Below are 15,166 nucleotides of genomic sequence, written 5' to 3'. Positions count from 1 at the left end.
CCAAAAAATGTTTATTCTCCTTTGTGAATCCACTGCAGAGGTAAATGAAGTCATCAAATTCCTAAAAATCTCGGGCTCGCTTGATATTTACAATCACTCAGTGGTTATGTACAAAGAAAACCTATCTGCGCTACTACGACCAATTACATGTATTGTCAACTTGATTCTGAAATCTGGTGTATTTCCATCAAAACTAAAAATTGCAAAGATAATTACTGTGTTCAAAAGTGGTGATATCAATCTTCCTTCAAACTACAGACCAATTGATCTTGATCTATATTAATGACCTATATTAATGATCTTGATCTATATTAATGACCTGCCAAATTCAATGACTATATTTACAATGCTATTCGCCGATGACACTTCCTTCGCCCTTCGAAAAAAAAAAAAATATTGAAGAGTCATCAGAATTAGAAAAGCGAGTTATTAAAGAAGCTACGGACTGGTTTAATGTGAATAGCCTATGTGTGAATTAGAGGAATACACAAACAGTTATGTTCTCGCCGTCTCATAATCTCTCAAATAATGTGAAATGTCTGGGTATAACCATTGATTCAAAGTTAACTTGGAAACCCCATATTGACAAACTAGCAAAAAATCTATCATGCAAGATCTATGCAATCAGGCAGATAAAAAATAAAGTCGGTAATGAAGCTGTCCATACCGCTTATCATGCAATGTTTCATAGTTCCTTAATTTATGGATTGATAAACTAGGGCACATCTGTTCATATCTCGAGAATATTTAAAATTCAAAAACGAGCAATCAGAGCTTTAGCTGGAATAGGTCAAATGGAGAGCTGTAAAAATTGGTTCATTAAGTTCAATATATTAACTCTGCCATCATGTGTAATATACTGCAATTTGATACACATTCAAGAAAATTTACAAAAGTATAATACTAGGAACAAGGATAATAGTAGAGCACCAAACCAATTGGTGCAAGGAGATGTAACTCATATATATCATTGTACAACTCACTGCCCCAATCAATGAAAAATGCAACCCTTGCTAATTTCAAACGGAAACTGAAAAAACATCTCTTATATAATGCTTACTATGATACATCTGACTTCAGCTTTACAGAGTGACTATCGTCAATGTAGGTACTGTCACTATGTATCTTTATTTTTACATTTTTATTTTTACATTTATATATTTATTTACTTTGTTTTTTGCTTGTATCATATACAATTTTTATGTGCACCTACTCCTTTTCAGTAATTTTAATTGCAATTTACATTTATTTTATACATTATCGACTTATACATTATCGACAATAATAACTTGACCAATAAAAAATCTAATCTAATCTAATTACAGATGCTTTTCAGTAAATCACTGGACACATGCATTTTTCTGGATGTCTGGAAGAATAGTTTCATTACACACATCAGTAATGATCGTATATATAGACAATTCTCTTTTAATTTCAAGTAACAGTCAGCTGAAAAATAATATCAAAACTATCAACGTTCAAAATGAAGGATATGGGATCTGTTTGATCGTGCTTGGAATGCTAATCACTATAGATGTTTAACAAGACTCGTAGATGAGAAAGCTTATATTCAAGAAATTTTGAATCGATTAAGAATGCCACATTGTAATCCAACAAACACATCTATGTTTTCTTCATACATTTCAAAATTAGAATATATATGACGTGTATTCTAGTCAAAATAATTCAATTCAATCTGAATCTACTGTCACGTTTGTTCAACCCAGTAGAAGTTGCTCACTGTGGAGTAAGAGAGGCATGCTATCAATGAAAATGAAATATTGTTTTCATTATCTTCCGGTGTTGTATAGTTATTTGGTTCATAGAGAAACGACAAAGAAATTTTAGTTTGGACTATTTTTTTTCGGTGCCGAGAATCTTCAGGAACCATATGTGAATAATAAAATAAAAGTGCGGCCTATGAAATAACCATTAAGTTAAAAATGATCAACTGATAATAGAATAAATTAATTTTGGTGGGTGTTCATGCAAAAAATTTTTCTACTGCCCAGTCTGCCTTTTGCCAAGTAATATGACTAATTTGAAAACTTCCCACCCTTGATATCTTCCTTTCAGTAAACAATATGAGGAATCGAAAAAAATAGGCAAATTTTATTGTCATAGGAAACACTTGGACTACATGTAGCTCTCGTGATTCAACCCCATAGCAGGAGTAGATGTTACCCTTAAAATTTTAAATGGAAAGGGCACATCATTTTGATTGGCGTTCAATTCTGCTTCCAATGGTACCCCGACTTATTATTTTTTGATGAGCATTTTCCGAAAAATTGCGTTCTAAACTTACACATGTAATTAGAATTTGTCTGTTCTGAGATGCTTTATTATATTAATTCCTTTTAATAAAAATGGTTGGAAGAGTAGGTGGCACCGTTCCAACCCTTGAATTATGTGTGAAAATTTTTATTTGTTAGTTATTGTCCTTTAAAAAAATAAAATTTAATTTGCTAGAAAGACATTTCAAACATGAAATCTACTTACGCTTATCTTACAAACTGTCCAAAATGTCATCCATTTCGCTCTAAACAGTAATGAAGTATGTTTTCGAACTCCCCTCTAACATTACAGAAAACTTTACTAGGCATGACTGGCATGCTGCTGCAATTCATCTTTTAAGTTCTACAATATCAGAAGGTTGCGATTTATAAACAACAGATTTGATATGCCCCCAAAGAAAGAAATCTAAAGGTGTTTAATCCGGTGATCTCGGAGGCCGTTCAACTGCTCCCCTTCTGCAAATCCATCTATCCGGAAATCTCTCGTTTAACCACTGTCGGACGGGAAGAAAATAATGAGGTGAAGCACCGTGCTGCTGGAAATGTAACAGATCATCCAAAAGTTCATTACCTTCTGCATCCATTTGAGTTTCTAGCTTGTGAGTTATAAGAGGAGCGATAGTCTCTTCAAGCATTTCAAGGTACAGATTGCCAGTCGAATTTTCATCCAGAAATAATGGATCAATAAATAATGGCATTTCCAAGAACACCAGCCCAAACATTAACTTTTTGTGGGTGTTGTGAGTGCCCTTCCCGAAAAATATCTGGGTTTTCAACACTCCAATAGCGACAGTTTTGTCTATTAACATTGCCATTAAAAAAAATGAATACTCATCATTGGAACAGATGTTTAACAGAAGATTAGGGATGATATTGACTCAATGAAACATGATTTGACAAAACTTCATTCTTCTATCATAATCATCCTCGTGAAGCTTATGAAGAATCTACATTTTATAAGGATGAAATTTATGCATTTTCAACGTTTTTCTTACAATCTCGCGTGACATTCCTGTTTGTTCTGATACTGATCTTAAGGTGCTCGTGGGCTCTGCAGCAAATGTTTCCAAAACTTCAATTTGAGCCGCTTCATTTAGTACTCTGGGGTTATTTTTTTTTTCCTTATTCACCAAATCAAGCACATATCGTTGACTTATATTACAATTTGGATGTCTTTCGTTAAAAAGACATGCCGCCCTTCGTCCGCACTTTCCAACTTCTCCATAAATTATAATCATTTCAATTATGTCTTGAAGAATGTAAACATTTCTACACTTTTATATACTTATTAGCCTGTGTAAAAGGATTGTGTAATCCTTTGTTCGTTCTTACCATGCTCAGGTGTAAGTCATTTCTACCCCTTGTATTATACTCATAAAACTTGTTGTTGACTAGTAGATCGTTGTTGCTTTTGATTTTTTTGTTTTTTATTTTATAAATGTTCTTGCATTGCTCAAGTTTAAGTAGATATTTAATTGGGTGTAGCTCAGTCTGTGAGAATAAATCATTTGTATTGGTTCGAAATGGAATTTGAAATAAAATTTTTATTAATTTATTTTGTAGCGTTTGAATTTTTTTGAAATTAGTAATGCCACAATTACCCCATATGATTAACATATACCTAAGATTCGCCAATATATATGCATTGTAAACCAAGTATCTATTACTGAAACTCAAGTAACTGGAACACCTATATAGAGCTCCTAACATTGGTACAATTATATCATTAATATGTTTCCTGACCAGTTTAACTTATCATCTATTATGAGTCCCAATTACTTGGTTTTTGCAACATTCATTAAGGGTAAGTTATTTATTCTCAATTCAATATTTCCACAAATTCTGTTTTCTTTATTTAAATAGCATAAAAACGGGTTTTTGTGTATTTAGAGAGATCTTCATTAACTGTGTTCTCCAGTAAATGTAAATCATATCCATTGTACAAAAGGACTGTGTCATCGGCGAACGTGAAATACCTTCCCTTAAGCCCGGCCTGCCTCAGTGACAGTACCATCAGTGTATAGAACAGGGGCCCCAAAACGGAACCCTGTGGTACGCCAAAATTATTTTTTATATACTCACTCATGCTCTCACCAACAGCGACAAACTGGGATCTTTCCTTTAAAAATGTCTCAATGAGAGAATAAGTTTTGCCCCTTATACCCTTGCAACATAGTTTGTATGGGTATGAACAGTATGGTCAACAACGTCAAATGCCTTTTTCAAATCAATGAACACTGCAATAACCATTCTTTTTTTATCCAATTCCGATGTAATATTATGAATGAAATCTATTGTGGCGCTTAGAGTGCTGCTACCCTTGATAAAACCATACTGATACTCATCAAATCCCACATAACGATCAACAAAGTCTATTATTCTTATCTTTATTATAGTTTCAATAATTTTAGGAATGAGCACACAATTGTTATAGGTCTATAATTTTCTAAGTTTTTGTTATCACCACCCTTGAATATTGGTATTACTTTTCCAGTCTTCAGTATCTCAGGAAATATCCCGCTTTGAAAATATCGTTTATCAAATTAACAAGTATGGAAATGACATTTTTTTCAATTAATATTATTTCTTTAACGGATATGTTGTCGTGCCCTGCTGCAGAGTTTTTATTGAGTGCAACTATGACTTCAGATACCTCTTTAGCATTGGTTTCCTTTAGGAATACTGAGTTGCCACACGATAGTTCCTCAAAATCTACACTTTCTATATTAATATCTATATTGGAAATAATTGTTTGACCTATGCTAGTAAAATACCTGTTGAACATATTTTCCACCTCTTGAGAGTCAGTGATAGTTCTATCATCTGTAACTAATTTAATTGACTTGTTTTTTTCCTTCTTTATATTTATTATCGAGTTTATTACTCTCCATTGTTTTTTTGTATTGTTACCTGCTTTTTGCCATTCTGCTTTGAAATAAATTGATTTTTGTTTCCTTATCTCATTGGTTACTTTATTTTTGAATACTTTAAAGTCCATTCACAATTTATTTATATTTTCAGAATTTGGATTTGTTCCATTTATTTTTTTATATATACTATCTCGATCTTTTAGCGAATTGAATGGTCATCCAATCATTCCTTTTGCGATGTTTTAATTTTATCTTATAACTAGAACTTTTTTTGCATGCATTTATTACCTTTATTAGCATATCCATTGTGTCAATGGATTCACAATTTTGTGACACGTCCCTAAATTTTTGTTTGAATAAATCTTGCTAAACTACACTAGAGTTTATTCTTTGATTTATAGTATACAGGCTCAATATCTACATTGATATTTAATGGCTTATGATCAGACAGAGCATAGTTGTGTATTGAGACATCACTCTTAATATTTTTATTAACCAGGACATGATCCAGTAGAGAATTCGTTTTGCTTGTTTGTCTAGTCGCATTATTCTGGTCAACTATGTTACATACTCTAAAACCACTCATAGTTACCACATCAATGTATTCTTTTGTTTCCTCTGAATCTGCATTCAGGAGATTGACATTCATATCTCCCAGTACAATAGTTTTATTCTTTTTGTTACATAATATATTCTGAAATATATCGATAAATTCCCTAAACTGATATTTAGGTGGTCTTATACATACCATATATTTGCAGCTTTAAAGCTTTTAACAAAACTGCCATTAAATTATATTGATCAGAACCATCAACTTTTTCTAACACACTGAAATCAATATGTTCACAAATATATACCGAAACACCTCCAGCTCTTCCTTCTCTGCAGGAATGAACAGCCACAAATCCATCTAGATAAAAAAATTTAACATCATTGTCAGGCAGCCATGTCTCCGTCAATACCAAGATATCACAGCCATTTGTTTTCATAAAACAATGTAGTTCGTCCAACTACATAGCATATGCGAAGTTTGTTTGCCAGTCTAAGAACTGGTTTTTTAGGTCATCTTCGTCATTAATCAGGTTAACTTACTAAAGACAACTTTACTACCATCTACGTTTTACTATTACACTACTTTTTGATGTAAATTAATTGGAGCTAATGGCTAATGTTACTCCTAATAAAGAGTTGGAACGGTACCACCTAATATTCTTAACAGTTTTGGTCAAACCATACATGTTAGTATAGGCATATTAATAATTACTTCTGTTAGTTTAGAACGCTGTTTTTCGGAAAATGCTCATAAAAAATAATAAGTCAGGGTACTATTGGAAGCGGAATTAAACGCCAATCAAAATGACTCCCCTTCCCATTTAAAATTCTAACGGTAACATCTACCCCTCCTAGGGGGTTGAATCGCGAGGGCTACAAATAGTCCTTGAAAGTGTCCCCCTTGACAATAAAATTGACCTGTTTTTTCGATTCCTCATATCGTTTACTGGAAGGAAGGTAATTTAGGGTGGGAAGTTTTCAAATTGACACCCTGTATATGTTTATCATATGATACGTAACCCGAGAATATCTACCTGGTAGGTATTCTCGGATGTAACAGACATAAGTTTGTTTTTGGTCAAGATATAATTAAAAACTTCTAACTTATAACTCACAATTTTTAACTGTGCCTTTTTCCTCAAGTTTGTAATGGTATATACAGGATGTTAATTAAGTATGTACCATAATTTTAACAGACGATTCTTTAGGTAATTTTAAAGCATGGGTCCGCAAATCCTTCGTTCTCAAGATACAGGGTGTTCAAAAAAAAGTTATTCGTAAATATCTCAAATATCCTTTACCTAATTTTGTTGTAATTTGGCAATGGTATTTATAATATTAAGGAGCTAATTTAGCCCGAACGTGATTCAATTTTTTCAAGTCCAGTGGCGTCTCGAGCGGGATTTGAACGAATATTTTTTACTTAAAAATGTACGCCACTGACTTTTGTGCAATTTTTATTATTTCTTTGAATTAAGCAATTAGAAATACAACTTTTTTGTCTCTTGAATTTTTTTCGTATCTTGTTTAGTTTTTAAGAAAAAAAAGTCGACCTAATTGCATATCCCCGGACCTCACAAGGAATAATATGGGGAATTAAATATTTCTTTTGGAAATTATTATTTTTACAATTTTTCATTACTAATTATGTAACAATAACAACAAATATTAAATAACATTAACATCTAGACTAACGAATTGCACTAAATTAGGTGTTGGAAATGGGCTCTTTCGGCTTCAACACAACCGTCTAGCCGGCGCATAATTGAATTTCGCACTCTTCTGAAAATACCTGGCGTATTTTTTATTATGTCACTTGAATTAATGATTTTATTCCGTAAATCCTCTTCTCTTTTTGCAGTTTTGTATACCAACGCTTTAAGGTGTCCCCAGAGAAAATAATCTAAAGGATTCATTTCGGGCGAGCGAGGTGGCCATGGGTGTGGGCCTGCTCTTTCAATCCAGCGATTATGGTAATTTTCATCCAAAAATTGCCGTGCCACTTCACTAGTGTGTAGTGGCACGGCACTCCACCAACACTACACTAGTGTGTAGTGTGTCCACCAACACTACACTAGTGTGTAGTGTGTGGTGGAGCACCATCGTGCATGTACCACATACGGAATCTTTCCATAACTGTAATTTCTTCTAAAAGTCCAGGTAAAACAAATTCTAAAAACCTTCGGTATTCAGTGTCATTGCTTTTTGAGTTTGAAAGCCGTGGATGTTTGGAATTTCTTCCTGGCGTTTCGCTGGCGCGAGTAGCTTCTTCAGAGGTTCAACCATCATGTCCTGCTATCCATGATGGTTAAACCTCTGAAGAAGCTAGTCATTCGCGCCAGCGAAACTTCAGGAAGAAATTTCAAAAATCCACGGCTCTCAAACTCGAAAAGCAATGACACTGAAAACCTCAGCCGTGAAAGTCTAAACCATTTTGTCAACCTTCGCTATTCTTCTCCATTTAGTCTAGGTGGAAGGAAGTGAGGCCCAATGAGATGGTCACCGACAATACCAACCCAAATATTAAAAGAAAACTATTCTTGAAAATTACTTTCTATCAAGGTGTGTGGATTGTTTTCGGCCCAAATGTGATTGTTGTGGAAGTTAATAATTGAATTGCGTAAAAAACAAGATTCATCTGTAAAAAATATTCGACTTAGGAAACCTGGATTTTTTCTTATTTTACCGCGTAACCAATTAGAAAAAGCTAGTCTTACAGGCAAATCTCTGGGCAGTAGAGCTTGCACACGTTGCATGTGATAGGAATATAGTTGCTGGGCTCTTGAAATCTGCCACACTGTGACATGGGTAATATTCAGTTCTTCAGCTATTTTCCGAGTACAGTACTTCAATCTCATTTAAAATAGCTTCTTCAGTTTGAACTGTTCGTACCGTTGCAGGCCTCCCAATGACAACCGTCGATCTTTTAAAGCTGCCTGTTTCAGAAAGTCGTGCATGGAGACGTACAAAAGTTCTTCTATTAGGCACTACAAACTGAGGAAATCTTTCATGGTAAATGCGTCTTGCAGCATTCGAGTTTCCGTGAGCCATTCCATAACAGAAATGCATATCTGCTATTTCACTGTTAGTAAATTGAACCATGTTTTACAAAAATGGTTCGAAAAATAACCACTAAACACACTTTTTATAACAATTATAAATTAAAAGCTACACAACAACTGTCAAGTTGTTTATTAAATGCTGCAATTGTTTTCCAAAGCAACCCTTGATTATTATTTATGGTATTTTCAGGAGAGTGCAAAATTCAATGATGCGGCAGCTAGACGGTTGTATTGAAGCCAAAGGAGGTCATTTCCAACACTTAATTAAGTGCAGTTCGTTAGTCTAGATGTTAATTTTATTTAATATTTGTTGTTATTGTTACATAATTAGTGATAGAAAATTGTAAAAATAATAATTTACAAAAGAAACATTTAATTCCCCATTTATTCCTTGTGAGGTCCGGGAATATGCAATTAGGTCGACTTTTTTTTCTTAAAAACTAAGCAAGATACGAAACAAATTCAAGAGACAAAAAAGTTGTATTTCTAATTGCTTAATCCAAATAAATAATAAAAATTGCACAAAAATCAGTGGTGTACATTTTTAAGTCAAAAATATTCATTCAAATCCCGCTCGAGACGCCACTAGACTTGAAAAATTGAATCACGTTCAGGCTAAATTAGCTCCTTAATGTTATAAATACCATTGCCGAATTACAACAAAATTAGGTAAAGGATATTTGAGATATTTACGAATAACTTTTTTTTGAACACCCTGTATCTCGAGAACGAAGGATTTGCGAACCATGTTTATATGGACATCTCGTCTTAAAATTACCTGAAGTAATTCTGTTAAATTATGGTACATATTTAATTAACACCCTGTATACTTGGGTATATATTCTTAGATGATTGATTATTCATTAGATTGGAATTTCAGTACGTATAGTATTTAGTATATTCTGAACAAAAATATTGATTTTGTACAATTTAGCAAAAATTCAATTAGGCCCTTCAAAACAGATGCCAATTATAGTTTCAATGAAGTAGTGAGTAGAGCTCATTTCAGATATAGAAGTACCATTGATAGATGACTGTATTAATATTAGCTCATTAACAACTTTCCATTCAATCTTATGATTTTATTAATTGATAATAAGCTTGTCCTTATCTGCTTTTATGTTTCATTGTGTCTTATTTTTAATGAATTTACACAGCTAATTTACAGGTCTGGAATTAGCCACGCCCGTGTTGGAACAGCAAAATCCATTTGCCCAGGTAAAGCCCCACCCACATTTACTAACAATGAGCATGTCCTGGCTTTTGGCTGGTGCTTTGCCTCCTATCTATTCACGACCTCAGAGAGGACATTCTCCAAGCAACAGTGGTGTTGGTGAGTAACTTTCATGAATTTTCAAAATGCAAATAAACAATTATGTGCATACAGCTTTCACTCCATAACTCTACTGGTTTGTAAGGATTAATTTGTTTTATTCGTGGTATTGTTAGGGGATTATCAATTTCTTTTTTTTTTTTAGGGTAAATCAGAAACTATTTTTTTCTCCATTCAATTGATAACTGTCAAACTCATGGTTGTCAATGAAATGAAAATATGACTGACTTTTCCTAAGTGTTTTATTTAGATAAACTTATAATACTAAGTAAGTTATGTAATCATGTAATATATCATCAATAGTCACAGGAACAAGATATCTAAACCTTTTATGGTGATGAACTAGCGCTGGGAATATCCTTCAAAATTTGTTTCGACGTTCTTTTGTTTTTTCACCTTCCTTCCTTCCTATTCTATTTATCAGTAACTTGTCAGATTTGATAATTTTGCCCATCAGAAAAAGAGCTAAGAAATTATACAGGTTATTTCTTATCTCAACGTTTCTGAGGCTAAAATCTAATGAATCTTGCAATTTTTTCTGGTACGTTTTATTTTCAAAACATCCTCAAAGGATATCAAAGGAGTTTTGAAATATGTCAGTATTGTTGATTGACATATGACACATTCGATATAGTAAAAGGTGTTCTCTGATATTTTGGTACTGTTTGAAATAAACTTCTCTTCAGATATAAGAATATGTTCATTTATTTATTTATTTCATTACGGCACTGCCTATTTTTACAAAATAATTAACAAAATCACACATATGTACTACTATCAGCTAGATGTAAGGAAAAAAAATGAAAGCAAAAATGAGGCAATCAATTACAATCTGTTTACTGTCTTTTTAACTAATTCCAAAGAAGAATTAAAAAGTTCTAAATCCACATTGTAAGTATCTGAAAGTCTAAAAATTCTACCTATAGACTCATTCTGGCCATAGTTGGTATGATAATAGAAGGATGCTTTGAAGATTTCTGTATTTCTTGTTCTCTTTGGATTCGCATTTAAAGTTATAAGTTCAACAAGTTCCGGGAATTAATTAATTGATTGATTGGTTATTTTGTGAATTAGTGTCCTAGATCTGATTCCAATCTTCTATGAGCCAGAGTAATCAAGTTAAGAATGTCCAGTATAAGTTTATAGTTATATGCACCAATATGAAGAAAGAAAGAAAGAAATTTTCTCAACCTCAAATTGCCATTTCTGTTACATTCGAAAATATCCACAATAAAAAAATTTGCTTAGGTACGGAAAGTTTATTAAAAATAAAGTAAGCGATCACATTCGCGACCACCATCCTACAACAGGATGACACGTTCAGTTTGATGATAGCACGACCAGCTGTCGAAAGCGCTCGCAGATAATTAAATAGAAGTTATAAAGCTTCAAATCCTTTTTGTGACTTACATTAATATTATAATACTGAAAATAAAGGAAAATTGGTTGCATCATATTACTATTAATGTAAGTTACAAGTTATTTGAAGCTCTATAACTTCTGTTTAATTATCTGCGAGCGCTTTCGACAGTGGTCGTGCTGTCATCCTCTAGGCCCTACTCTATCTGAACGTGTCATCCTGTTGTGTGTCCTTCTATACGGTCCGAACGCATCCATACAGGTACTTCAGGTACTTTAGATAAACTTGCCTGTATTTGGATTACATCAGGTACTATTCTTTGTGTTGGATCTTCTCTAGGTTTATTGTTTCTAGGAGTGTGTCTTGATTTGTTTAATAGATTGAATGTTAGGTCTTGTTGTGTTTTGATTTGTACTTGTTCCTCGATAAGTGATTTATGACTGTTAAATTTATGGATGTTTAAGTTTTCCCAAATGTCCATGCGGTTTCCCTTATTGACTTGTTTTATGAGTTTTATGTTGTCTGGTGGGGGGAAATTATGTTTGTTTTGTATGGCGTGTGTTGCGAGGTTTGATTTATATACTATTGGGTTTATGTATGTGTGTACTTTTTCCATTAACCTATTTACAATTTATCTACTTGTATAATAATAATTTCTATAAACCAAACTTCAACTTGGCCAATGTGAACTTTGACTGGGCTATTGCAGTTCTATTGAGTCAACGTTTTCAGTTTTCACTTGAATAACTTTGTGGTTCTGGCCTAGAAGCGACGGCCATATATATTTTCAAGGTCAAAGACGGTAAGAAAATAAAATAATACCCCTACATAGCCAAGGTCATTTATGTTGGGCTATTTGTCAAATTTTCTTTTTTATAGGATGTTGTCCACTTTATCGTTTTGAACTTTTTTTTGCTTGTGTCTTGCTGAGATGTCTATTTACACAGAGTTTCTGGAATTAATGAAAAAAGTATTCGAAAATATTTTTGGGTAAAAATTGGACGACCATCGTATATCTCCAATACTTGATTGGATAAAATATTATAATAAAAATAAAATATTATAATAAATTAAAAAAAATTATGGCACTTTTTTACATGTAGCTGTTTTTATAATATTTTTCTGCTTCAGAAAAAAAAATAACGTTGGTCAATATTTGTTTATAACAAATTGTTAAACTAATAAACAAAATAATTTTTTTTTGCCCAAGTATTTGAAAGTGTAAATTATGATTTTTAAAAGCACAATTACTTCTTAACTGATTATTTAAACAATCGAAATATAAAAAAAAAATCGATTTTAAACATTTAAAAATTAAAATTAAGAAAAATTTTTTTTTTTAAATCATAATTATCTCTACACAACAAAATAGCATAAAATGTTTTTTTCAAAAATATTGAATTACTATATTTGTTTAAAACAATTTAATAAACAAATTACGTAAAAAAATCATATCCTATGTTAATAACTGCCATTGTTTAATGTGAAAACAGACATAGCTAAATATCAATTGAAAAAAAAATTTATCAACAATTTTTAGATATTTCATTTTGCAATAGTTATAAAAAATCATAATTAAGAAATTAATAAATTTTTATGAACTTTTATCGCAGGATCGTATGGAGTATATATATATATATATATATATATATATATATATATATATATATATATATATATATATATATATATATATATATATATATATCAAAAGGGCTCCACGAAGTTTAAAATTTATAGGCCAATTATTTATACCTTTTATCCCATTATTTATGTCAACGGAGATTGGGAAAAAATTTGTTACTAAACAGTTGAATAACTTTTTGAAAAATGGCGATAAAACTTTTTTTTCTACGGGACTCGATTCATTCAAGTGATAAGAAGATATTAGAATTTTTTCAAATTTTTAAAATGACATTTTATGTTGAAAAAATTATTTCTTTTGATAAACTCTCTTTAGCGGCAGCGCGCGCATGCCATAACAGCCGCGCGGAACCCTATTTTCAAAGTAAAATTAAAATTATAAATAATGGAGATAAGAGTTTCGGGAGTCGGGACTTTTTTATCGGAAATTTCCTCCTCTATAACGAGCTTTTTTCAAAATTGCTTAAATATTAATATTTTTTGAATTATTAACGAAAAAGTAAATACTATTTTTTTCAAATCTTATTTTGTTAATAACAATTGCAATTTTTTACCTGCACCAAAATCCTTCAAAAATATTTTTCTAGAGGTGATTCCGAATCGAATGAGCTATCGCTCATATTTTCAGGATCTTTATCTCTATTTTTCATGTTTTTGAACTTGTTGATTAGACTAATACAACATTAGAGATCAGATGAATCTATTATCTTTAAAGAATAGAAGAATTATTTTAGATGTATGTTTTTTAAGCAAAATTTTAACGGGCAACATCAACTGTGAGGAGATTTTATCTTTAATTAATTTGAATGTCAACAGACAGACCAGAGTCAGTACCGAAACATTTGAAATACCGTACCACTCCACAAATTAGTTTTTTTCTTTCATGTCACTCGAATGCTCAGAAATGGGAATATGTATAAACAGTTTGATATCTTTAGCAGCTCCACAAATACCATCAAAATTGAACTGAGTCGCATTATTTCCAAAAACATTTCCTTTGATTATTATGTAATATTTCATCATTATATTGTTTTCTTTTTATACTATATATCATATTATTATTATTGTGCTATGTATTTATTATCTTTGGTTCAATTTAATATTTAACAAACTTTTTTTTCTTTTTTCTCCATGACAAAATTTTACTGATTTTATCACTATATTATTGTATTGCGTTTTATATTGTATTATGTATTTATTGTATTTATTATCATTTAGTTAAGATTTTACAAATTCTTTTTTTTATAACAAATTGTAATCGGGACTACCCATTGAATAAATAAATAGACTGCGAGAATTGCATCTCTCCGACAGCTCCAACAAAAACTTAACCAATGCGTGCGCCTGATGAACAATACGTATAAATACATATATAGGTCACACTCTTTACTCATATCAACATGTTTGGAGAAATGTATTGTTTGATTTATGATACCATGTGCTCATTTGTAGGCGTTTGTTGAATTCGATTTCATTTAGGACTATCACATTTTTTATAATCTGAAAGTTATATACCCAAAAAATTAATTATAAAACTTTTACAGGATTGGCTAAGATGTCTTTCCTAGCAAAACTTGTATGTGCAATTCCTTCCCATTGGGCACTCCTGTATGATTCTGATGAGATGGGACTGGGTGCCAACAGATTTTTGCATCACGTTCTTAACTATAGAGGCCCAACATTGATTCTTCTGAGGGTCCAAGATGGCCAAAAGTTTTGCATAGCTTCTCCCAACGAGTGGAAGGAATCCCATCATTATTGGGGAGGCGAGGAGTGCGGTGTGTTTCAGTTACTACCAAAGTGAGATATTCTTAGCCGTAACTAAGCAATGATGAGATCACTTGTCAATTGTTCTAGATTTCAAGTATTAGAGAGAGGTTCAAAAATGATCTACTTAAATTTGAGTGTGAGAGGTTATCCTCATGGCCTTAGAGCAGGAAAAGATCCCAGAGCACCTATCTTGAGCATCGACGCAGGGTTTGAGAAGGTTAGTTAAGTTAGAGGAATCTAAACTTAAAACTTACAGTTCAATACAGATTGTATGTATTTTG

General features: G+C 32.1%; 1 protein-coding gene across 2 annotated transcripts in view; it reads left to right on the top strand.

Moving 5' to 3' along the window:
- LOC111502450 (uncharacterized) overlaps positions 1 to 15,166 on the top strand; it is a 30,185-nt gene that overhangs the window by 11,017 nt on the left and 4,002 nt on the right. For both annotated transcript variants that reach the window (XM_074170683.1, XM_074170684.1), the window contains 3 exons: positions 9,947 to 10,111; positions 14,660 to 14,915; positions 14,973 to 15,102. In XM_074170683.1, the coding sequence (XP_074026784.1) occupies positions 9,947 to 10,111; positions 14,660 to 14,915; positions 14,973 to 15,102 (551 nt within the window). The remainder of the gene's footprint in view (positions 1 to 9,946; positions 10,112 to 14,659; positions 14,916 to 14,972; positions 15,103 to 15,166) is intronic.

The sequence above is a fragment of the Leptinotarsa decemlineata genome, unplaced genomic scaffold (genome assembly GCF_025532065.1).
Source record: "Leptinotarsa decemlineata unplaced genomic scaffold, Ldec_3_MD MMD2_P_RNA_scaffold_9, whole genome shotgun sequence".
NCBI classification, from domain to species: domain Eukaryota; kingdom Metazoa; phylum Arthropoda; class Insecta; order Coleoptera; family Chrysomelidae; genus Leptinotarsa; species Leptinotarsa decemlineata.
The sequence above is the reverse complement of the archived record's forward strand: the minus strand, read 5'-3'. Positions and strand labels throughout refer to the sequence as shown.